This window comes from Lepisosteus platostomus, chromosome 7, assembly GCF_059453375.1.
Source record: "Lepisosteus platostomus isolate fLepPlt1 chromosome 7, fLepPlt1.hap1, whole genome shotgun sequence".
In the NCBI taxonomy this organism is placed as follows: domain Eukaryota; kingdom Metazoa; phylum Chordata; class Actinopteri; order Semionotiformes; family Lepisosteidae; genus Lepisosteus; species Lepisosteus platostomus.
In genome coordinates, this window is record NC_142617.1 from 52,219,095 (window position 1) to 52,245,005 (window position 25,911).

The window sequence follows — 25,911 nt, forward strand, 5'->3', positions numbered from 1 at the left end:
GCAAGTTTTATGTGGTAAAAATAAAATATAGTCAAGTGCTTTCTAGATATTCAGTAATCCGCTGAATCTGACAGCTTCGCTAAATGTGACTGCGCAGTTAGTCCAACAGCTGTCAGACTCAGCGCAGGGTTTTATAAATGATTTGTGCAAACATCAGTAAAATAGATCGCTCTGTTCCAGTTGTAAGCTACTGCATGACAGCTGCGAGCGAAATGCACTCTCCTGTCTGCTTTTCAGCTCTGCCACTCTTCCTCTGCACTGTTTGACAACCTGAAAGGAGTCTTCCTCCAGTGTGACCAATACATTTCTCAGGCGCCCTAGTGTTCAGGTTAGCCAGCCTGATATTTGAGAGTTAAGGGGCCCTTTTACACCTTGCATTCCCTGGCTTGCTTTCCACGACTTACCATCTCAGCTGCCATACAATACAAGGCGAAACAAGCTGCCAGCTTTCAGGCAGAAAGGGCCCTTTTGGAGGAAATTCATCTGCGGGAGCTTTGTCCAGCCCACACAGATTAGTTCAGGTGTCCAGATGCTGCGAAGACATTGCCCCTGGAGTAGCAGTCTCTTCCAGGGCTCAGGACTGCTTTCCCACGCGGCTCCATGTGTCACAGGGTAGGATATTACACATCGTTGCACCCCCGCCCTCCTCCCCAAAGCAAACATCCTCCTAGAGAAATCTCACCCAGCTCAGAGACAGCCTCGGCCTGGAACCTCCCCTGCAGATAACCCCGGGAGCAAATTCAACAAAAAGGGAATTAAGAGTTCATTAGAGCCTGCTATTTTTAAAAAAGTGATAAAGTTTTCAACCCCTGCTGACTGTAAATCCTGAATCCATGCAACATGCTTTTTTTCAAAACTAGCTCTTGAGCCTCACCTCCTTGTTTGCTCATCCTCTGCTTGCTTACTGCCTCCCTCTGTTTCTCTCTTCCTGTTGATACCGTGACTGTCTCTGATATTAACCAGGGTTTCTGCAGTCTGAAGACACATAGCCAGTGGGTGGCTGGAGAAACTTTAATTTGCGTGATTGTATACCCCAGGAGTAGACATGCAGTTCCATCTTGATTGTTTGACTCTACAGGAAGTGAACAAAGCATGATGCTCTGAGAATTGTTGTAATCTTTATATTTTAAAAAGACTGTAATATAAATAAATCACAATTCCTGAATTCTCCCAGGCTCTGGCATAATTAAAACATTTATAAAGAATTTTTCTCCTGTTAAAAAAATAGATGAAAGCTTTATTTTAAAGACTATTTCAAATAGGTAACTAGGGGAAAAATATGTCTTCAAATTGCATGTGGAGGGCGTATGTTTTGTGGGTTTTTTTGTGTGAAATTCAATTGAATGGCTTATGTAACTCATTGGAACATGTTGCTGTTTTGCAGTTGCTGTTCCAGGAGACAAACCCTGGTGTGCGATATGAGTACACCATCCAGCGGGAGGCCGAAACCAACAACGAAATCGCCACCCCAGACTTCTTCTGGCGGTATGGCTCCTGGACTGAGTGCAGCGCCACCTGTGGGACAGGTGAGGTGGTGCAGAATTTAAGGGATGGCTGCTAATTAATAATAATAATAATAATTGCTTACACTTATATAGCGCTTTTTCTGGACACTCCACTCAAAGCGCTTTACAGGTAATGGGGACTCCCCTCCACCACCACCAATGTGCAGCATCCACCTGGATGATGCGACGGCAGCCATAGTGCGCCAGAACGCTCACCACACATCAGCTATCAGTGGGGAGGAGAGCAGAGTAATGTAGCCAATTCATAGAGGGGGATTATTAGGAGGCCATGATTAGTAAGGGCCAATTGGAAATTTGGCCAGGACACCGGGGTTACACCCCTACTCTTTTCGAGAAGCGCCCTGGGATTTTTAATGACCACAGAGAGTCAGGACCTCGGTTTTACGTCTCATCCGAAGGACGGCGCCTGTTTACAGTATAGTGTCCCCGTCACTATACAGGGACATTAGGACCCACATGGACCGCAGGGTGAGCGCCCCCCGCTGGCCCCACTAACACCTCTTCCAGCAGCAACCTTAGTTTTTCCCAGGAGGTCTCCCATCCAGGTACTGACCAGGCTCACACCTGCTTAGCTTCAGTGGGTTGCCAGTTGTGAGTTGCAGGGTGATATGGCTGCTGGCAGCTGGCTAACTGGGCTTCAGGTTTTCATTGTTATTGTTTATAAACTGTATAGCACCTTGCAAAGTGTTTTATAATGGTAGTAACACATCAACAGTAAAAAGGTCGAACTATTACAAAACAAGCTTCCAATCTCAGGATGCTTCATGATCTCTCTCAGTCCACATGCAATATTTTATTATGATTTCCCCACCCATTTCAAATTATGAATGATTTTATGTGGGAATGATTATACATAATCCCTTGTGTAGTTTTAATGTATTGCCAGAAATGTCAGATTGTTAAGATTAAGGAAAACAACATAGAGTGGGAAAATGCATTACATAATAAAATAGCCATGAATTCTTTCCCCTTTCTGTATTTTCACAGAGTAGAACAGAAATCCTTCAGTATTGCCCATAAGCTTTTTTTTTGTATACTTCCAAAACTATTACTCCAGACTTTTGGCTCCAAAATCCCTGAAAGCACAAATCCTGTTCAAATTCAACTGTTTCATAAGTACACACTGCCGTCTAGTTTCTCATACAGTGGCAGAAGAATTATTACCATCTGTGAACTATGTTCACAGTTTATCAGCAGCTGTTCTGTGTTTACACTTGGAAACTTTCAATTTGTTTTATTTTCAGTATTCCTTCCCCCCCCCCCCCCAGAAAAAATAATCTGCAGTTGGTAAACATCAACGCTTGTTTTTTCGGCGGAAGAACATCAGTTGAGCTCTTCGACATTTGACCGATTTGAGATTGTTTTGGTTCCTAGTTGCTGTGTGTGATGCAAAGATCTCATCCATCTGGTTCCTTGAAAGAAACTGGGGTATTCGATACGATAGGGGCTAATCCTGCAACCCTCCTGCTTAAAAAAAAAACATTCCTCCTGTTACCAGTTTTAAAAGCTATCCCCTTAGTTTCCGTTTGTGTTTTCTGCTTTATGCTTCGCTGTTGATTCTGCAGAATACTTTAAGGATAATTTAATCAGCACATTTGAGCATTTTGAATGCTGTGTTTGAAACAGCTCTTCTTTTTATTTTCTCTTTTCAAAACCATAAAGGTTCCATTATTTTAGGCCGTTAAATCAGAGAATTTCTTTAAATAGGAAATCTAGCAGGTTGCATCTGAAAGAATTTCAGAGGAGGAATGTTCTTTTGTGATGTGGGGACACTATTCTAAATTAGGTCCTTCTAATGTATTGTACTATGTAAATGTATATCTTAACATAGCATCACTTGAAATCGATGATGGAAATTCTAAACTTTAAGCTATATACCCTGACATTCTATTTTATCTTTTTTGTCGCTTTCAACATAAACACCTACACTTTTCTCATGTGTACCTTTTTTAAAGCTCAGTGATTCACATTTTATATACTGTACTTTGGTCTTGTCTACGGTAAATGTCATCTGGCTGGGTTTTACCCAGTCTTGAATTTTGTCAAAGTCCTTTTTAAATTTCTTTGCTGCTTCTACAGTGTTTACAAATCCATAGTACAATACCAGGCCCTGGGAATCTTGGGTTTTCCAGCACATGTAACACTTGCGCCTCTTCTCTGCTGATATTACTTAATACAGCACTCTTGTTGATTTCTTCCTTGGAAAACCCCTGAGTGAAATTTTTTTATTGCATCTGCCATTTCCCTTGCATCATCTAGACATTTCCAGTCATTACCTCACAAACCCTTTACTTCATTCTCATTCCTTGTTTAAAAATGTTTTTTTTTATTTGGTTTTTAACTTTTGCAGGAGACTAGAAAGCTTTAACAGGATTATCTGTTAGAAACTGGGTTACTAATTTTGTCTTTAGGTACTCTCAGTTCTCCCAGTGATCAGCGACAATGTTTTCACAGAAAATTGAGACGCAAACCACATTGTCATTCATTTGGCACTAAAGCTCCACCAAAACATGAATGTCATTTGAGGTAGTCATAAATTAACAATTGTGGGATTTGGGAATCTGAAATCGGTTTACGGGTATTGTTTATGTTATGAATATTTTCCTCTCAGGATACACTGGCTCCTCATTTAAGGACAGGGATGTCCTTAGTAAGTAAAAATTGATTAAGAAAAATGTAATTCCCATTAGGTGGCAGCAGAGTGGGTAGGGTGGCATTGGGGAGTATTGCTACCTCACGGCGTCGGGGCTTGGGGTGCATTTTTAGACCTGGGGTGCTGTCTGCATGGCGTTTGTATGTTCTCACTGGGTTTGTGTGGGTTTCCTCCTGGTGCTCTGGTTTCTTCCTGCAGTCCAGAGACATACTGGTAGATTAATTGGCTTCTGAGAAAAGTGTCCCTTGGTGCGAGTGTGTGCGTGTCTGTCTGCCTGTGTGTCTGCTCTGCAATGGGCTGGCATCCCACCCAGAGTGTGCCCTGCATGGAGCTCTGCAAGGCAGCCCCGTTAACCACTGAACCGCTGAGCACCGTGCCCACCAGAGCATGGTCGTTTTTTCAAACGCATAAGTGTGAAAATTCTACAGGAGAAAGCATAGCCTTTTAAAAGAAGAGTTTTTAATCCCAGTAGATCAGCTGTGTTTTACAGGCTCAGGTGGGTCAGTGCCAGGATTTTTACTGAGTTGTGCTCTAAACTCTGTGAGGTTCTTGTTTTGCCCGTAACCAAGGAAGCTCTCATAGCCCTTCACCCTCTACCAGAACGTTTGAAACCTCATCGAGGTCTTCGGCGTCCCCGGCAGTTCGTTATACATCAAAGTAATGCTATTGGTGGTAGTGAAAGTACAGACATGAACAATTTCAAGACATGATTTAACTGGCAGATATCGGTGCCCACTCATTTTGTGAGGTAATAAAATGAAGTTATTTATATATCTTCTAGGTTAGCCTGTCTGTTGTAAGACATCAATATTGCTCAGGCCGTGCCTACTTATCAGTATATATACATTATTATATCATACTCTTGTATGTTAGGCTTTAGAGCACAGCAGCTGTTATATCTAGACAAATTCAGGCATGTTTAAACGGATTCTGAGCAATGTGCTGTTTGATCATCTTAAGCCTCATATTTTCAGCCTGGAACCGTGAAAATGTGTGTCCTGAAGAATTTCTTCTGTCTTGTCATATTTTCCATTTGCTCTTTGATCCCCTCTCTGTTGTTCTTGAGTCATTTTAGTATCTAAGGGATTTCTCAGATCTATTCCCGTTCATGCATTTAAATTAATGATAACACCTCCAAGTTTGTTTTTAGACAATCTGTGCTGCTTAAATATAGATACCGTAATGGCCTGCTGGCCCATAGGGATAGGTAATTACTAGGCATGCCAAATGGAAATAACATTACCTTACATCTTCTTACATTTCCACTTCTTAAATTTAATCTTTGATAAGGCTTATTATCCTCATAGATGCTTAGGCATCTGGAATGGATTTCTTCCACATTGCAAGAACAGATTTGGCAATGACAGTACAATTATTATGTAAAACATTAAAAGTTGTCTTACATTAATTTGGTATATGCCCAGCACAAGTAGGACCTCACTAGGGAAGAAAAGTTGCTTATCTTTTCCAAAAAGTGTTTATTTTCGAAGTCTTTGTCTCTTGCTCAATAATATGGATCAAATGGTTTATAGCCATCTTTTAAAAACCGTCTTGCTTTCAGTCTGGAGAAGTTTCCAGTAAGAACAAATATATGCAGTATCCTGAAGCAGACAAGACAATGTTCCATGTTCAGTGGATGTGATTAGGAATAGGGTTGGCATTACTCCAGATCTGCTGGGTCTGACTCCCCAGCAGCTTCCCGCAGGTCAGCTTCAGCTCCAGTCTGGCTCCGGAGCTGATCAGGAACCCCAGCTCCAGCTCCGGGTCGCCCTGCTCCAGGGTCCAGAGCTGCTTTTTATAAACTGGCTATAAAAAAGATTTTGGACTATAAGTATAAAATTTACAGTATGAACACATAGGTTTTCACAATAAGAACTGTGTGTTAAATGTTTTGAAAAAAAGAGGCTCTGAGAATGTCGCAGTGAGCTCGGCTGACAAAAGCTGAATGAAATGGATTTTGAATGGCTAACGTTTAAAAGTTAGCCATTCCCTTGGTTTAAAAGTGAAATAAGCCACTGATTGCCAAGTGCTTTAATCTCAGATAGGGATAAACAAACCTTCCCACAGCAGAAGAAACTGGAGTTTAGGGTCCCCATGCAGTTTTACCAGTAAACAACTGGAGATCCAGGTTTTCAGATGTTGCGAGTTCAGTTGGGTTATGTCCTAAATTGTTTTAGAGCAGGATTCTCTGAGCAGTAGCGCATAGTTGACTGTCTGTGTAGTTGGGTGGTCTAGTGTTGACCCAAGTATATTGTTTTCAGAGTGTCTAGTGTTTTCAAAGCTTAAGGGACCCCAATGATATGCCAGCTGTCTGTGAATTTGCAATGCTGTCAGTGGAGAATTCGCCGAACTTTTAATTAACCGTTAGAAGAAAAGAGTTGATTAAGCATTGGCAGATCCTGATCAGGGATTACAGGGAGAAAAATAATTAGGGATTCTGATTTTCCTTTTTAAAGAGTTAACTTATTTCATTTTCTTTAAAATGAGTTTCTTATCTATAAAATTGGGTGGCGAATAACTGATTGCAACCCAGCTGATAAGACGTGTATGCATAGAATGCAGACGTTTGTGAGAAGAATTGAATACTTTTGTTAATATAATTTAAAAAGTGAAGCTGGAACAATCCTGTGTAACAGGATCTGAGAGGTAAAGGTTTAATGGGTTTTAGATAATGCTTTGTCGACTTGATTTGTGGTCTGTGTGAGGTGGATGTTTTAACAGCAGCCTCTCTGTTTGAAAGAGATGGAGATTTCACTTTTTATTGACTGCTGAAGCCTGAAAGCTCTGCAGGGCTGTGCTCAGATTTAAATGCGTGAAGAAGATTGTATACCATCGGCTAATATTATGAAAGCCTAGCAGTTAGCTGGATTACAGCTGAAGACAGTCTGGGAGTTTGGAACCCACATAAAACTGTCTGAAACAAGAGTGATGAAAAAATAAGACTAATTTTCTGTCTGCACAAATCACCTTCACAAAATTGCCACTGGCCATTCTGTGGTACTGTATCTCTTGGGCTGTAACCAGTGTTTTCACAAGAGTACACTGTGCCTTGTAAAAAGTCTTGTAAAGTCTGAAGACATTTTGAAAGGCAGCATACTGTATGTCCTTGTAGTCGTTGTAGTTGAAGTGAAACAGTGCACACTGTTGCTGACACATCCTGGGGAGGTGACTAATACCTTGGATCTTCTTGACTTTATTTGTTGTGGAAGTCTTCAGAAGAACCTCCAGCTGGGGGAGTTTTGGCTCTCCTTCCCCAGTTACTACCTTTTTCAGCACAATTCACAGGAGGGGGTGTTGTAAGAAATGATCACTGTTGTATTATTATAACAGAAACATTCTGGTGTTCATCGGATACGTTCCACAAAATTACTGCTCATACCACTGTCTTTGAAATACACAGACCAGTGCTCAAACACTTGGTGAAATAATAAAATGAACTCAGAATGATCTCAAACGTTGAATGACATTGGATAGTATCACTATCATCAGAATACTCCTCTTTTTCCATCTTTAGGGGTTTAAAAGTGGGGGGGGGGGCACCTACTTATTCAATACGCCTTTCTTTTGAAACACGTAATTGCTATTCCATCAGTTCAGAAACTTGAGAAAATCTTGTTTTGCTATTATTGTGTTCAGCTGGGATAAAGATCAGCATTACGGAATTGTATTGGAAATCAAATAATTCTTGCATTCTGCCATTGAATCCATTGGTGTGGTTATTGCATACTCTTTAACGAGGTTTAATTAACAATTATAATTTTTAGAACTTGGATTAGCAGTACTGTAGAAACCACATGAGAAACACAAGAGATTCTGCAGCAACTGGAATCTTTGCCAATCTAATATACATTTCAATGTCTGTGGAATCATATGGAAATGTTGGAATAATTATAGAGGTTACCTTAAATCACAGTGGTTTATTTCACTCCCTCAAGCACTGAATAACAAGACGTCTGCATGGAGAGATATGTTGTGCCTGTTTACTACAGTTGAGGCTAGGGGTAATGGTTATTGCATAACATATGGATTAAAAAACCAGGAATTAAAGCAGAAAACTGCTTGAGCCCTGCCTGTCCTCAGGAGTGGAGCTGCACAGCCCGTGGTGCGAGCAGGTGGTCAGTGTTGTGGCTGATCAGAGTGGAAGGCTTGCGATGGCCATACATCACTCTGGCCCTCCGGAATGCAGGGTTTTGTTTTTCATTTGTGGCGATCCCACGATCCTCTAATATTTTTTTTCCAATTTTCAGGCTTAAATTATTGGCACATGTTGTGGCCTTTCCTCCCTCTTTCCACTTTTTAGAACAGCAGCGTTCTTTGGTTGTTTTTTAGTGCTGTAGGGGTTTCCTTTATGCTTGCGACAAAAGAGAAAGGCGTTGGGAAAACTGGTCTTTGAAGCTGAGTAAATTGGCCTTTGCATTTATTCTTCCCCTAACAACCTTGCGTTTACCACGTGTGGCCTCCTCACTAACAGAGGTGAAAGGTGAGGGTGAAAGGACAAAGAACCTGAGAGCCATGCTTTCATTGGGGGTGACTGATGAGAACCGGTCTGGACAGCTGTGTATCCTATCACAGCAGGTCCTGTGGTGATTGCAGGGGTCAGGAATTAGGGGTCAAGAGGCCGTGACAATCTGGCTACAGAATGACTGTGATTTCTGCCACAACCATGTCCCTCCTAACCTCCACTTGTAACCTCTCTCCAGCTGGATCCTGCAGTACTACTTCTTGGCTGATGTTGATGTACATTGAATATATAATTCAAGTAGAAAAAACTGTAAAAATATTATGAAGACTTATATCTCTTTAAGTTCTCTAAAGTGTCCATTAATGAAAAAAGTTGTCTCTGTTTTAAAAACCAGTACTGTGTGTCATCACTTTGTTAAAGGTCTTATTTTCTTTTAATCTGGTAGGGTTTATTGTCATTTATGACAAATAAACTAATTTGAGAAAAGAGTCCTGTGTTTATCTCAGCAGATGCAGTTTAATTAAGGATTAATGCATGCATTGCGGTAGCAGGCTTTCTCCATGGAAATACAACTGCCCAGATGTTTCAACTCCTGTCATACCAGCTGTTAAAAGACTTACATTACCACACTCTCTGAGCTCGGTCCTTATGTATTCTGTCATTATAACAAGGCTTCTGATGCTGAAGCAGGCAGCTGAATGACAACAGAGCTCTTTCTGTCCACTGCTTCTGTCTGAAACTTGTCTGTGAAAGGGTGAAAGAGGAACTTGTTTGGTCTGATCTCTTTAGCACAAAATAGGGCAGCGGGGCTATCAGCCTCTGCTCTTTTGTGCTGCTTTAATGGAAATGCAGAGTGGATGGTTTGAAACCTTGTTACTTTCGACAACTGATTTCTAGTATTGGTCTAAGTTGTTATTTTTATTCATAAGGTTGCATGCAGACGTTCAACACCAAAAGCGAAATGAAGTGTCACCTACAGAAACTCCTTTGTCAGCTTTTGTTGTTGTTGGAAATGATTATGGGAGTTTGTAGAACCTTCAACTCTTAAGGACCTTGTATTGTACTGTTTGCACGAGTAGTAGGGAATGTGAGTGGAGTCTGAGGGCTGGCAATAAGGAAAAGCGCATTTGGAGAGGCCAGTTTTGACTTACCAGTCTCCTACAGCTTTACGTTGGAGTAAAGATATTGGATTATGTCCATGAAGCACTTACATCATTTTCTTTTTGCCACATACTTTTTGATCTAGAAAATACAGACCTGTGAAAAAAAACATTTAATTGTCTTACCAACATTTAAACTAATATTCTTATATCCCAACCATGACACCAGATATTTTATGAATACAGGCCCTTGTCTTTACTTTCACTTTGCTTTCAATTTTCAATTTCCTTGCAATTGGTCGTCTTTAGAATGCTGAGATGTGATGCATATATCTAAGTGCTTCCTTTATATTCCAAATCTGTGTTAAAAGCAAAGTCATAATTACTACTGTTGAATCTTTTGGGAAGACTTGGTGGGATAACAACCAAATTGCAAATATTCAGACAAATTACAGCTAACCTTTTACACTTCTCAAACTTTTGTTAATTATTATAGCAATTCTATAGCAGTGTCATAATTGTATTGCAATCTGTTTTATGTTTGTTTGCTTCTTCCACACATCTTTTTGACAATACGTGATTGCATGCAGCAGCTAATTTATTCAGACTCATTATGAGGCTGTGACCTTCCTGGCTATTGTAGATTGTAGATTGCTGTCGCATCTGACACATGTACTTTAGAGCTTTGCTATTATTTTGAAGCAGTATTAATGTGGAGCTTTGCAGACTGAAAATTAGGCTTCTTTGGTGTGCAGTACAATAGCTGCATTGTTATTCCGTGACTTGGCAGCCATGCAAAGGAGGAAAGTTAATTACATGCATTTGAAGACCAGAAGCAATCACACAAGTAGCATAATATGAGGACTTTTTTCCTTTTTTTATAAAATCTCTTTGCAATAATCATAATCACTAATTATGATCTGCAAATTGGATGTGGCTGTTTCTGTTTTATTTTGCTCCGTTTGTTGTCTTCTTTTAAAATTCTTTTCTCAGCCTTGGTGGGGAAGGTGGTGACACCCCTTAAAGGTCTGCCTTTATATAACATGTCTTCTGTATTTCAGGCAAGGCGGGTGAAAACTAAACCTGTGATTAACTGTAGCTCTAAAGCATTTACAAAAATTCCCACAGGCTTAATTCCTAATGAAGCTCTGACCAGAATTTACTCTGGTTTCGTTTTCAATGCAGCTTGAATGCAGCTGTCAAGCTACAGTACGTTATCTCCATAGGCTTTGTTACCATACCTGTCCTTCAGCCCACAGAAATACTGCTGATCTTTCAACGTCTTTTGTTCCAGCTGGGGTGTTGAAGTCTATTTGCTAAATACAACAGTATTTCTCACCAACGTATATGGGTGCAAAGTGAGCAGAAGTGACTGATTCAGTCCACATACTCGTCTGCACATGCAGAGTCAGAGAGATGGGTTTTGCTTTTTCTTACTCCATATCCATCTGGATATTGGCTATGCTACAGAAGTGCAGTTTACCAGCTTTCCTTCTTTTTCTAGGTTTGCATCTATTTAATGGTGTCCAAGGATCAATACAATTTTAACAGTAGTTGTTAATGTATCCGTCATAATCCTAATGGGGTTAAGAGTATTTATAGACACCGGAATTAAAAAAAAAAGAGAAACAGAAATGTATTCTAGCAAATTAAAGCATAGCAAACTAGCATCCAAGAATTTACTGAATGTAATTCCCCAGTGCCTGGTTTAGGATCATTAATCCATGTTTTGTTATTTGTCCTTAGGAGGCTGGAAGCCTGTACTGACAGTGAATTAAGTCTTAAAACCAGAAGAGAACATTAGTCTGAGGGCGTTTGTTTCTTGCGCATGTCTAATCCACCTAACTTTCAGCCTCCTTCTGTGACCTGTTTCACAGTGATCATCTGGCTGTAAGCTGACTCTCTGTGGAAATCACATTATGCATTTCTTCCCATTTTCTTGATTTTTCCACATTCAGCATTTTATTGAGTAAGTTTTTCATCCACTTACTTAGTGTGTAATACATTACACCCTGTATATAAGACTATACATTTAATTCATATAAGACATTTGTGTTCTCTCGAATTGACTACTGTAATGCTTTACTCACTGGGGTATCTAAATCTACTCTGAACAAACTGCAGTATGTCCGAAACTCAGCAGCCAGAATCCTGACCAGGTCTAGTGCAAATGATCACATTACTCCTATCCTGGAGTCCTTACACTGGCTTCCGTTCAAATTCTGTGTAGACTTTAAAATCCTAATGCTCACCTACAGTATAAGGCTCTGCATGGCTTGGCACCTAAATACCTGTCTGATCTATTATCGACCCTACTCCTCACCTTGCAACCTTCACTCTTCTAATTCTGCTCTCCTTACTGTCCCCCAAGTCCGTCTACATTGTATGGGTGACAGGGCCTTCTCCTGTTATGCCCCCAAGCTCTGGAACTCTCTCCCCAAGGATATCAGAGAGTCACCTTCTCTAAACTCCTTCAAATCCAGACTGAAAATCCTCTTCTTCAGAAAAGCCTTTATTTAACTGGTTCCATTCTTCACCCCTCTGCTTTTCTTAGTACCACCACCCACGGTCTCCTCTATATATTGTAATTGTGTTTTATCTTGTGTATTCTTCTTATTTATTGTTGTCATCCTGTAAAGCCCTTTGAGAAGGTGCTGTATAAAATAAAGTTTATTATTATTATTATTATTAGGTGAAGGACAAAACCAAATTAATATCTGTTTACAGTGTTCTTGCAGAAATTAACCAGAATTGTGAAAGCACAGTGAAAGGTTGGGCCAAAGTTGTCTGTTCACTGGCTTCAATCCTATTTCATGTTGCCCTTTCAGAGCAGATCACTTCTACTTTAGTTCCAGCCTTATTTTTCATTTTCTTAACTTGGATGAATATGATTGTTACTTACCCAGTGTGAATTTAAAAGCTTGTATATGTATTGTAAGTCACCATTGAGAAGGATGTATAAGGATGTCTACTGCACAAGTGATTATTATTACTTTTATTATTTATTTAAGCTTTTTTTAAAAAAGTTTAAAAAGATATCCGAAGGGTATTGTTCAAAAACAAATTTGGTCAAGGGAAATTTAGCATTCCAAAGAGACAACAGGTTAATGCATGTTAAATGGTTCTTGTTGACTAGTGGCTTCAGCTAACTGTACAAAAATTATTCTTTGTTTTGTAAGTGATTAAGAGTTGTGAATTCCAAGAATTCTCTGTGGGAGGCTAATTAAATTCCACCTACAGTACAACAATTGAGGTTTGCTGGTACATTTTTCTACTCTTTGCCTTTTAGCAATGGTATGCAAATGTTAACCAAGAATAATTGATCCTGTAAGATGTAAGATGTTTGTGAAGTTAATAGCCCTTTCATGAGCAGTTGGACCACTGAACACATAGTGGAGAAATCTGGGATAGTGTGTTCAATTCCACTAGTTTTCAGCTGAGATCAGATTAAGCAGCACAGTAGTCTTTTTGTATTCAATAATTCACATGCATTGTTCTTGCAAACCTCCATTGCAATGTTTCCGAAAGGAGGAAAATACTCTTTTCAAGTCACAAAATATGAAGTGAAAACTAATTCTATGGAGTGTTTAGAAGAGATTATTAAAATGTGATTTCCTGATGACAGCAGGACAATTTTCTGGTGTGTGTTTTGGTAAAAACACAACATGGCCTGAAGGTCCACTCTTTAATAAATGCATCAAAACCAAATATATTAGCAAACATTTTTTGAAGAACTTATATCTAAAAAAAACTCTATAGCAGGGGTCTTTAATCCTGATTGTGAATAGCTTAAATCTAGCTGTGTTTACAATTCACCTGAAATTTCTAAAGCCTGGGAACACTATTGACTAGTTAAGCAATTAACTTGTTTAATTAATAGGGATCTGGTCAATGAGGGCAGAATAGTATCAGGATTTTTTCTATCCAGATGTTCTCTGAAAAACTTAATTAGACAAAGCTTTTGTTCAGTTGAACCAGTTAGTTTTAGGTCTTTAGAATTTTAGAATTACCTTATCTGATTGGTGGTTACCTATGCAATGTGCAAGACTCCAAGAATAAGAACAGGAATACAATGCTGGGATGAATTACTCATCTTGTGTTCCTTTGTGCCATTATGAGAAGGTGAGAAGCTACCTACATGCTGGTCTCCCTACATGCATCTTTCAGAATTGAAATAACCTACAGTAATTGCTGTAGGAATTATAAGACTATATAATAGGTAACAAAAACACTGCAGTATAATATATTCTCAGGTCATGCCTGCTCTCAAAGATGTGAACAAGAGTTTAAAAAAAACATGCGTCCTGAATATTGCAAATGTTGTTAGTGAGATCTGTCTGAAGAAAGATATAAAACTCTCTTTGATATCTAGTACTGTAATCGTGTCATTAAGACTGTCTGTCTCCTTTGTTGTACCAAGTTCTTAATGTAAAGCTCGTAATATTCTTTCTGCCTACCTTCCCTCTCTCTACTTACCCTCTACACCCTTGACTTTAGGGCTTACTTCATTTATTCAGGAGACTTTACGTTTGGTATATTTCTGTTAGCAATCTGGGCTGGCAATTTAAAAAAAAAGTAAATTAGAAGAACAAAGTTGAACAACTGCCTGAAGGAGTTGGGAGAAAGGTGCTTCACGCAGACAGAATGGCTAGCCATGGGAGATGGAGGATTGTAATCAGCCAGCAACATAAATCTCCCAGTGTCCTCTCACGACCCACACCACAGCCTGCCTCACCTCAAGGTTCATGTCATCAGCTCTCTGGCTTTGAAGACACCGCTCCGCTGTCAGGGACAGTTAGAAATTAATTCAGATGCAAATTGAGTACAAAGTGGTCCTTTTTTTCCAGTTTTTTGTTTCCATTCAACAAAAATGTCATCGAAGGCGACATCACCCTGCAACAAAAGAAAACGGACAACGTTTCATTTGAGGTGTGGTTGTGCTTCAGCAGTCTGGGACGGGTCATTTTTCTTTGACCCCACTGCACCATTAACATGACACCTTAATTGTGACCCTAAGGCACCTGCAGACAGTGGAAGAGGTCTCATGCTTGTAGCATTCCAGACATGTACTGCCTGTCTGATTACTAGAGCTCCCTGCAGGTGTGCTACTGAGCCTCCCCTTTGTTCATGTTTGGGAATTCCCTGGCCGTCCAGACTCAGCAGTGTCTTTGTGCATCTCTGCGTCTGTGTCTTCCTGTTGTGTCTCTGTGCCGCGCCTGTGTGTTTATACATCTGCATTACTTTGTGTTTCCCCCTCTGGCTGTGCCTTGGCTGTTTTCGGCACTTCCAGGTGTTCAGAGGCAAATCGTCCACTGTGTGGAACGGACTGCGGGGATAGTAGAGGAGCAGTACTGCGACCCAGCCACGCGCCCGGATGACAAGCAGGCCAGCTGTAACGAGGAGCTGTGCCCAGCCAGGTCAGTCTTCAAGTCGATTAAAATGCAGTAAACCCCACTGTAAGAAGCCGTCAGCAGATCATGAATAGTTAGAGGAAGGCTAACATTAGGCACCAATAGGGTCTTTAAATTCTAATCCATGATGTCGAGCTTTTACATACTACAAGGGTTTCAGCTGACTGATTCAAGTATACCCCAAATTCAGACTCTTATACTGGGGAAACTGGAGGAGGCCAGTGCAAATCAGCTTAAAGCTAGTACCTTACTGATAGATTTTCTTCCAGTTTTCCTGCTGTGAAGGAATTCTGTTTAGAATTGGCATTTAGCCTGATTGTGATCGCTCCGAAATTCCTTTCGTTTTTTCCATGTGCAGATGGTGGGCTGGAGAGTGGCAGAAGTGCTCGGCGAGCTGTGGGGATGAGGGGCTCATGAAGAGGACTGTGCTCTGTGTCCAGAGTGTAGGGGCGGATGAACAGCGAGCCCTGCAGCCGTCCGAGTGCGAGAACATGACCAAGCCCGAGTCTGTGGCCCCCTGCAACACACAGCCCTGCCCTGCTGACTGGACTGTGGGCAACTGGTCAGAGGTGAGGAGGTCAGATTAGTCATGGGTCATCCTGAAAGCGTCCAGAATTAGTTAGGCAAACATTCTCAGCAAGCCACACCCTGGTAGAACAGCACAAGTGATGTAGTCTGTAATGCTTCGTGACCTTTTTCAACCCTGATTTTTCTTCTACTTCTTTGCATCATCATGTTTTCTGGCTGCCCTTATGTTCCAGAAGCTCTTGGATTAACTCGGCATTTGTCAGTGAATCACATACTTCTGGATCTGAACAATTGTTAGTCTTGTAAATGACAAAAAGACAAGAGCTCCCTTTCCAGAGAGCTGACCTATCATTCCTGTATGTCCCAAAGCTCTGTCAGCAACTTCTTAGTACATCATCAACATCATCTTTGTTAAAAGAAATCTGTAGCTTAAAACAATAATCACAATATTACAATATTAAACTTAATGTGTATTCTAGTACAGTGAAACTAGTACTTGAATATGTGTTCAGTCATTCTTTTTTTATCAGAATGCATAAATGCTATTTTGTTTGCAGTGTTTTCAATACACAGATTGAATGAAATTTAGGTGAATAGTGTATGGAGATCAAGAAAAAAATGTAATTCATATAAATATAAAAAAATAAAGGTCAGTCTTCTAGTCATCTTCATTCCTGTGGGATACAGTGAGTAATCCCACAGGTTTCAGAGGTGTATATTTAAATATGGCAGGGCTCATTAACATCAATGTCCATGATGTTCTTCTGCAGTGCTCTGTGACATGTGGTGGGGGCAACAAGAGTCGTGATGTTATCTGCAGCAGAAATACAGGGGCTGACTGTGATCCCAAGAAGAAGCCTCCTTCAGAGACTCCCTGCAATGCACACAAATGCCCAAAGAAAATGGACATTTTTGGAACAGATTGGTCTGGAAGTGGGTCATCCAGCAAAGAACTGTACAATGAAATTAATTCCATTCTGGACGGAAGTCTCCCACCTAAACCTGGGCAAGGAACTACCAAAGCACGCCCTCCAGAGTACACTGACCTGAATAACATTATTGAAGATGATTTTGCTATACAGAATCACATAGACCAGACGGGTGATGATTCTTTTAGCAAAAATGTGTTTGTTGATGATTTCTACTATGACTACAACTTCATCAACTTCCACGTTGACCTGTCTTATGGCCTGGGAATTGAGAAGGAAGATGACAAGGAGACTGAAACAGAAGAGAATCACAGCTCAGGCACAACAGATAATATTGACCAGAAATCTGCAAATGCAGAGTTACATACAGTCAGCCCGAAAGGACCAGAAGACCTGCATTCCACCATTCACCCACTTAACTGCACTGAAATTGAGCTAGACAAAAAAGAGGCTGATGAAATCAACCCAGAGATGTCTGAAAACGAAGGGGAGGAGGACGATAAATTCTATTCTTTTAATCACTTGCTGCCAGATTCAAGTCCTACAAGTCAGACCTCAGTGACTGTGACTCCCAGCTTCTTAGACAGTGAGGAGAAGTCAAATAAAGGATCACCAACTGAAAGGCCTACCTCTTCTCCTTTGACATACAGTCCTGATAAAGTCCACACTGAAAGCTTTCCACTTGGTGAACCAGAACTAGAAGACCACTTCTCATCCAGCTTGGTAAATTTCACTGCAAATACTGAAGCTGAAAATAATCGGAAGCACCAGAAAGATGGTGGAAAGAATAATGGGCATCTAATGGAGGACCTCTGGACAGAGGGCGACCTAAATGATTCCAGTGACGCTGGAAATCCTCATGGACTTACAGAAGATAGAAGGGAAGATCAGGAGGTTCATACTGCTGATGAAAGAAATGGGACAAGTGATCGTGATTTTGGGAGTCATGAACAGGCTGAGACAAGCTTTCCTACAGAAAATGAAGAGGGAGGCATGCTTGACATTAATGAAGATCAGGAGAGCGTCTTAACTTCAGAAGAAATCCCAGATGTTCAGAAGATCCTTGATCAAACAGGAGGAGATTTACCTCCTCTTACCCCTCACCCATGGTTTTATCTCAAAACTGAGACACCCTTACCAACTGTACCAGACCAGTTTGATTTGATGTCAATCGTGGGGCATACTTCAACACAGTTTTTTAAAGAGCAGGACCCCGATCCAAATGATAAAACAGAAACACCTCTTTATAATGAAATGTCAAAGCAACCTGACATTAGCCCAGAAGCTGTGACTTCCCCACCATATGTTTACTCACAAACACTACCTTCTGCTCTGCCTGCTTCTTGGGATCCAGCCTTGGAAACCTCTGCTTCTCCTGAATGGGACAACAAGGCATTACATCCCGTAGGTCAGGAAGAAGATGCACAAACTGTGTTAATTTCAACAGGAACCACTTCAGATGAAGCATCAACAGCTTCGCCAGATGGTCATCGTCCCTCTCCTGGTGTCACCAAAGTTCCTGATCAGATGGTGACCAGTCCCCCTTCTTCCACTGCTGTGTGGTCTGAGATCGATTCCAATGAAATTATAAATCCCTATTTGATGAGAAGCAGAATTACACAGCAGCCTGTCACCGATCACCCTGATAATGACAACTCAAGCCTTCCTGAGGAGTCCAGCAGACCTCTGGGACTGACCCAGTTTCTTTCCTCTCCCACACCAGCTCCTGACACAGCTGGCTTTTGGGTCGCTGGAAAATGGAGTGCGGTAAGTTGGAGATTCTTACCATTCAAAAAAGGAGAAGTACTGTCTATTTTAAGTTTCTAGTGATATTAAAAAACAACATTATTTGGGGCACATTATGTTTAAGCTATTAATTACATTTTAAAGTACAACATTTGAATTTGGTTATTGACAATTTGGTATTATTTGCAAAAGGGTCTTGGATGGCAGAAGAGCAGAACGGGGTGAAACGGAGCCAAAGGCTGTTTAACGAATTAGCAGCACAACAGACTAGGATTGAGAGACGAATATAGCTAGTGAGTTAGCCTCTCCATGCCACCTGCAAAAGTGCCCGCTACCCTGCGTCCACAGCTCAATGTGCTCTTGTTTTTATACTGTAACAGGTGCTCCTGGTTCTGTGTCTGGAGGTGACTTCACAAGCTCAATGACAAGTTTATTTGCTTGTTTATCTGAAGTTTATTGCCCGTTTCATTACACTGGGTGCTAATCATGAAGGCAGGAATAGAAAGTGCAGACATCTGCTGGGCACAGAGGAGAGATTCATATTATTTATTTTAGTGGATTACTATATGTTTGGGATGTTTTTTGTTGCTCACTTTTATTTTAGTTAACTTAAAGCCAATGCATTAGTACAGTACTTTAATTACCATATAATGGAGGCATATACTTCTGTCTTTAGCCATACATTTTATATACTGTACTGTATATACATCATGTGTTGGTATAGTGGCAGACTTGCTTATACTGTAAGTGAATTTGGCTATTGGTGATAGTTCTCTGCACCAAACCCTGACGAATATCGAGAATCTCTTGTAGGTAAAAGAAATGCTGATAAAACACTAGAAAGAAATCCATCTAGTTCTTATACTACTATTTTCTATTACTATGGGTGTTTCAGTTAGTGCTTTCATTGTCAATGCAGAACTGCTTCTTCTTTCAACATCCACTTCTAACAGACCCCAGCTGCATCAGTGATCCTTGCTCTTAATCTTGGGAGAGTCACAACCGTGCACGTTTTAGAGGAGCTTAAGATCTACAATAGCTAAAGCTCCTAAAGCAGTGGAAGTTCAGACAGACTAAATCAATAATTAAGTGAAATGAAAATCACCAGACTCTTCAGGACTTGGAGTGAGATGCATCTGATTAAGATTAAATTTTTAACTCATGCATTTCCCTCTTGAAGTATGACCTCATTTGTAAAAGTACAGTGAAATCTGGTGTGCAGTCCCATCTCCCAGAGTTATGCCTGCCACGTAATCTATAAAAGTGTGCCTTGAAAGGATGCAGAAAATTAGTATTACATGCAGTAATTAGTGCTAAAATATACCCAAGGCTTAAGATCCTGCCAAAGCAGTGCTAACCAGAGAGTCAAGGCAGCTCAGCAGCTGAATCCTCTTATCTCCACTTTGCTTTCTGATGTAATTTTAAATATTTGCATATTTAAGGGCTTTTCATTGTGGTGTGTGAATGATCGGTTTATCTCCAAGTCATGATATTGGGTATGTATTTACTGCAATTAAAGGATTAATTTAGTGATGCAGTTTGTATCTTAGCATTTCACAAAAACTACTGCTCTCTTTGGCACATCGCTCTTCTTCCGGCAGCATATTAGTCACATCAGTGATCTCTAATGACAATTTTATATCTATTTTTTTATCGGTCCTTCCATAAAAGTTATTTTTTCATACGGTGTAATAAAACATGCTGATATTATTACGTTTTTGTCTGGAGCTTTATCCAAACGCAGCTTACATTTGTAGCCACTAACGGCTACAGCAGCAGCACCTTGCTCCAAAGTACAACATGAGTGCCCAGCCTGGGATGTGACTCCACAACTGTGACCAGTCCCCTGGACCCTGACCGCTCCTCCACATTGTTACCACTAGTAAAGCACTCTTTGGCATTTTGACAGTTTGATCCTGGCTACTTCTAAATCTTTAACACAGTCTTAGAAATGCGTAAAATATTTAGCATTCTCAGACGCCTATTACTGTTTCTCAGACAAGTAAGCTTAATGCAGTAAAAATATGCAAAATGTAATGAGCTGAGGACTTTATTGACCCTGGGGCAGAACTGGTGATCAGCAGGGCTTAGAGAGGTGGAGGGTGGACCGTGTCATCATGGACATTTGGAGAGCTGATGGTTTTAAAAATGAAGCTGGCTTGTTGATCTGAATTACTGTGTCTGTGTGCTCTGGCATGCATTTATATTTCATAAAGTGGATGCGACTTCAAAGGCGATCAGTGAGAGTTAATCATGTTTAAAAGGCCATGAGCAGTGCCAGGGGTACAAAGAGCCAGGTCAGTCATGTGCGATGCTGTGCTGTTGTTGCAGTGCTCCACCAGCTGTGGGCTGGGGGCAGTCTGGAGGACAGTGACCTGCAGTACAGGCAGGGATGTGGACTGTGACATCACTGAGAGACCCCCCCCTGCGCGCCGCTGCTACCTGCGACCCTGTTCCGCCTGGCGGGTCACAGAATGGGGGAAGGTAAGGCACTCTTTGGATGTGGCCACCATTAGCCAATGCATTAGTACTTTAATTATCATATATAATGGAGACATACTTCTGTCTTGAGCCATACATACTGTATACTGTAGTACAATATGTGACGGTATAGTCACATAGTGGTATAGTGGCAGTCACATGAGGACATAGTGGCAGACTTGCCTGTAATGTACAGTAAGTGAATCTGGCTATTCATGATAGTTCTCTGCACTGAACTCTCGTGAACGTCGAGACCCTATTGTAGATAAAAGAAATGCTGATAAAACACCAGATAGAAATCCATCTAGTTCTTACACTACTATTTTTTTATTACTGTATGGGTGTTTCAGTTAGTGCTTTCATTATCAATGCTGTACTGCTACCGCTACAGTACTGCTACACATGCCATTGCTACCTGTGACCCTGCTCTGCCTGGTGGGTCTCAGAATGGGGGACGTTAAGGCCCTCTTTGGATGTGGCCAACCACGTATGTAAAAAATAAGCCTCAAAAATGGTGAGCTAGAAAAAGCAGGGAAATACACTGGCATTTCTCCATTCAGACTGTATTTCTCAAGTGTTCAGTTTTCTAGTTCTTGCCTTTTACTACCTTACATGCCTTTACTACCCAAGAACTGTACTGTACTTCAGGAAGGATGGCAGCAACCAAGCAACGTCTTGCCAACAAGCTACAAATACAGCTTTCTGTCTCTGTCTTGTTCGCATTCATCTTTTTGTATCCCTTCTCCACCCCATCTGTACCTGTGTAGCTGCCCCTTGATTAACCCCTCTCTGAATGGATGTCCGGATATTTTCATCCTGGTGGCTAGCTTTTGGTCAAGTGGATTAAACCCAAACCTCTAAGCCTGACTTCTCAATAAACATCATCAATGCATTTGCTTATTGAGTGAAGTTTTTCCCGTGAATGAAGGGTTATTAGAGGTCTATGATTACATAGAAAGGGAAAAGGCAATGTGTAACAAGATAACTGAAATACCCACACATGCTTTCCACAGTTAAGGCTGGGTGTATCCTGCCTTGTGTCTGTTGCTTGCCTGTGACCCTAAATTGAAGAAGCTAGAAGTTGGACGGATAGATATAAAACACTTTAATCTCCTCCAATATCAAACCAGACACATACAATCTAGGACTTTCATCCACATCCATTGAATTTCTGAGTGCTACACAGAACATGCCAAATTTCATGTGAATGTGCACAGATGTCTGTGAACGATTAGGCGCCATATCAAACTCCTGTGAACGAAGTGTTGCCCTGTACGTCCAGTGCTTGGTGAGTTATGCGCTGTGCACCCGTGCCTGGTTTTGCAGTGCTCCCAGAACTGCGGAGGCGGTGAGATGGTACGAGAGATCCAGTGCTTTGACACGCGGGACCGCCGGCCATTGCGTCCCTTCCACTGTCGCGCAGTTTCCCACAAGCCCCCAGCGCTTGGCGTCTGCAACACCCAGAGCTGCCTGGACTGGTACACCTCCTCCTGGGGCGAGGTAGGCACCACGCCTGCTGCTGGAACAATAGGCGTGGCACATAACTTTTCAGAAATGTACCCAGCAGTGAGAACCTCTGTTTTCAGGCAAGACAGAGTTTCTTGCTGTGTTTTTGAGCTCTAGAGGCTCGGCAGTGATACTCCTGCTTCCTGTTTCCTGCAGTGCTCGGAGCTGTGTGGCGGAGGAGAACAGCAACGCTTTGTTACCTGCCCGGAAATGAGCAAGTGTGACGACTCCCTTCAGCCCAGCAATGTCCAAAGCTGCAATACCCATCCCTGCACAAAGTGGGTCTTGGGTTCCTGGGGTCAGGTGAGAATGGTATATCTTCTAACATGGGTAGAAAGCTGTTAAGTTTCAGTTACATGTAGAACTAGGTAATTAAATGATTCTGTATAACTACTCTTTTCAGGTTAACTCAGTTATACAATATTATGCTCACCCTACTTGAGTTGTAAGAGTACATTGTGGTAGTGCACTAATGAAAGAAAATCTGCTCTTTGTTTTTAGAGCCTTTTTAAAATAGTCAGTTCCATACATATCTACCAACACTTAGCCATGAAAAAATAAATAAATAGACAAAGCAAAGAATCAGAGTGTTCTGATTTGTTGGTTATCCTATCAAAGAAATGCCATGATTTTCATTTAAAATGAGGGAATCGGAAATGGGTCTCTTGTTCTTTTTCTACTATAAAAACGATTGCATGATGAGTAAAGAAGGAAAATAGAAGTCAAAAATACAAATAAAAACCTAATCCCTTTTCATACACAAGCAAATCTCCTAGCTATTATATGACTCACCAACAATATAATACCTCCCCCACCTCATCTGAGCTTGCTGTCTGGAAGCCCTGTGATGCACAGTGTCACTTTAATCTAACAGCACATCAACATTGCGCTGTCTTCCCTGGGAGCCTTTGTGTACCACATGCAATCAAACAAAGAACCAATGAGGGGGTTATAGATTCACAGGCAAGGTGGTAATGAGAGATTTTCGCTGCACGTGTCTGCTGAGGATGATTGATGCATGTGTTCATGTTCAGAAGGAAAGTTCAGGTAGAATGTCCAGCAAATTTATTATCTATGTGTGCCATGTCATCATCCACAGTACGTGATTTATATTTCTTATATAGAGTACATGGGCGGCCTGGTAGTGCAATTGCTATCACAAATTGAACTAAGTACAGAATCATGAACTTTGTGAAAGTACTGTAAGTCGCTATGTTGTCGAAGACCGCGGGTCTCGCTGTGAGCGAGAGCAAGCGTTCCCACAATTTGTGCCGCGATGCAGCCCTTCCTGCTCACTAGTCACTGTAATGACAAATATAATGCGATGTACAAGTGAATTAAGTACGAGATGTGCAGCAGACATTTCACCTCAGAAGTTTTCCAACATGATCTGCATGCCGTGTTAACAAGTAAGTTCCATTTATGGGCAAAACCGCCTTGAAGTTGAGAACAATATTTCAATTGCATAAAGTGGTTATCCAACCAGACTGCTTGATTGCAATGTACTGTAATAAGGCCACAACACTTCACAGAACCTTTTGTTGCCTCATTCTGAATTGCAGAATATGGTCTATACTGTACCTGGAAATTTACATTTTACTGTTATTGTTGTTTGAAATGCACTCATCAGTGCTGATTCTCTCTATCCCCAAAATATAAAAATAGCGCTGTGGTTCCCCATTAATGGCACCTAGTGGCAGGTCGGCTGTGAAGGCCATCGTTTTCTTTCCTACTCTGAGAGGGCTTCAAAACGACCGCGGGAGACCTGCGCAGGCCCTGTGCGATGAGGAGAAGGGGGGGGGCAGTGAGGCGCCGGGCTCACTCTGCTCTGTCCCGACAGTGCTCGGCCTCGTGCGGGGGGGGGCTGTGAGGCGCCGGGCTCACTCTGCTCTGTCCCGACAGTGCTCGGCCTCGTGCGGGGGGGGGCTGTGAGGCGCCGGGCTCACTCTGCTCTGTCCCGACAGTGCTCGGCCTCGTGCGGGGGGGGGCTGTGAGGCGCCGGGCTCACTCTGCTCTGTCCCGACAGTGCTCGGCCTCGTGCGGGGGGGGGCTGTGAGGCGCCGGGCTCACTCTGCTCTGTCCCGACAGTGCTCGGCCTCGTGCGGGGGGGGGCTGTGAGGCGCCGGGCTCACTCTGCTCTGTCCCGACAGTGCTCGGCCTCGTGCGGGGGGGGGCTGTGAGGCGCCGGGCTCACTCTGCTCTGTCCCGACAGTGCTCGGCCTCGTGCGGGGGGGGGCTGTGAGGCGCCGGGCTCACTCTGCTCTGTCCCGACAGTGCTCGGCCTCGTGCGGGGGGGGGCTGTGAGGCGCCGGGCTCACTCTGCTCTGTCCCGACAGTGCTCGGCCTCGTGCGGGGGGGGGCTGTGAGGCGCCGGGCTCACTCTGCTCTGTCCCGACAGTGCTCGGCCTCGTGCGGGGGGGGGCTGTGACGCGCCGGGCTCACTCTGCTCTGTCCCGACAGTGCTCGGCCTCGTGCGGGGGGGGGCTGTGAGGCGCCGGGCTCACTCTGCTCTGTCCCGACAGTGCTCGGCCTCGTGCGGGGGGGGGCTGTGAGGCGCCGGGCTCACTCTGCTCTGTCCCGACAGTGCTCGGCCTCGTGCGGGGGGGGGCTGTGAGGCGCCGGGCTCACTCTGCTCTGTCCCGACAGTGCTCGGCCTCGTGCGGGGGGGGGCTGTGAGGCGCCGGGCTCACTCTGCTCTGTCCCGACAGTGCTCGGCCTCGTGCGGGGGGGGGCTGTGAGGCGCCGGGCTCACTCTGCTCTGTCCCGACAGTGCTCGGCCTCGTGCGGGGGGGGGCTGTGAGGCGCCGGGCTCACTCTGCTCTGTCCCGACAGTGCTCGGCCTCGTGCGGGGGGGGGCTGTGACGCGCCGGGCTCACTCTGCTCTGTCCCGACAGTGCTCGGCCTCGTGCGGGGGGGGGCTGTGAGGCGCCGGGCTCACTCTGCTCTGTCCCGACAGTGCTCGGCCTCGTGCGGGGGGGGGCTGTGAGGCGCCGGGCTCACTCTGCTCTGTCCCGACAGTGCTCGGCCTCGTGCGGGGGGGGGCTGCAGCGCCGGCTGGTGAAGTGTGTCAACACCAAGACGGGTCAAGAGGAGGAGGACCGGGCGCAGTGCGACCACGAGCCCTGGCCGGAGAACACGCAGGAATGCAACACCCAGGACTGCGAGAGCGTGCCGCCCAGTGAGTCCGCCTGCCCACACTGCTCTGCCGCGTCAACGCGTACAGTGGCTTGAGCTGAGGCGTCCCGCGCACCGATGTTTTAGAGAAAAGAATGCTTGTAGAATTCAAAAGGCTTGCAGAAGCTGAATGCCTTTAAAAAATGCTTTCAGGTCTCAGACGTATCTAATGTTAGAGCAGCGTTGTAACATTTAAGTGTGCACATGTTTTTTGAGGCCTCATGGCATGCTTTCAGTCTCGAGCAGTTTACTGCAGCCTTGTACTGGAGGTTTGTTTCTGATTCTAGTTTTCCTTGTGCACCTGATGGGATTACGTACCTCTAACCATTAAAGTAATCCTTTGTCTCTGTCTACATTCTGTATGTTGGATCCCTGCTATTTCCTCTCCGAACTCT

General features: G+C 42.9%; 1 protein-coding gene across 2 annotated transcripts in view; it reads left to right on the forward strand.

The window, feature by feature from the left end:
• The window catches only part of adamts7 (ADAM metallopeptidase with thrombospondin type 1 motif 7), a 90,374-nt gene that overhangs the window by 48,436 nt on the left and 16,027 nt on the right, over positions 1-25,911 (forward strand). For both annotated transcript variants that reach the window (XR_015940347.1, XM_088641156.1), the window contains exons 16-23: positions 1,385-1,526; positions 15,032-15,158; positions 15,511-15,721; positions 16,451-18,376; positions 20,687-20,839; positions 22,163-22,336; positions 22,499-22,645; positions 25,361-25,520. Coding sequence is in view for 1 of the 2 variants with exons in the window: in XM_088641156.1 (XP_088497282.1) it covers positions 1,385-1,526; positions 15,032-15,158; positions 15,511-15,721; positions 16,451-18,376; positions 20,687-20,839; positions 22,163-22,336; positions 22,499-22,645; positions 25,361-25,520 (3,040 nt within the window). In the remaining variant the exon portion in view is untranslated. The remainder of the gene's footprint in view (positions 1-1,384; positions 1,527-15,031; positions 15,159-15,510; positions 15,722-16,450; positions 18,377-20,686; positions 20,840-22,162; positions 22,337-22,498; positions 22,646-25,360; positions 25,521-25,911) is intronic.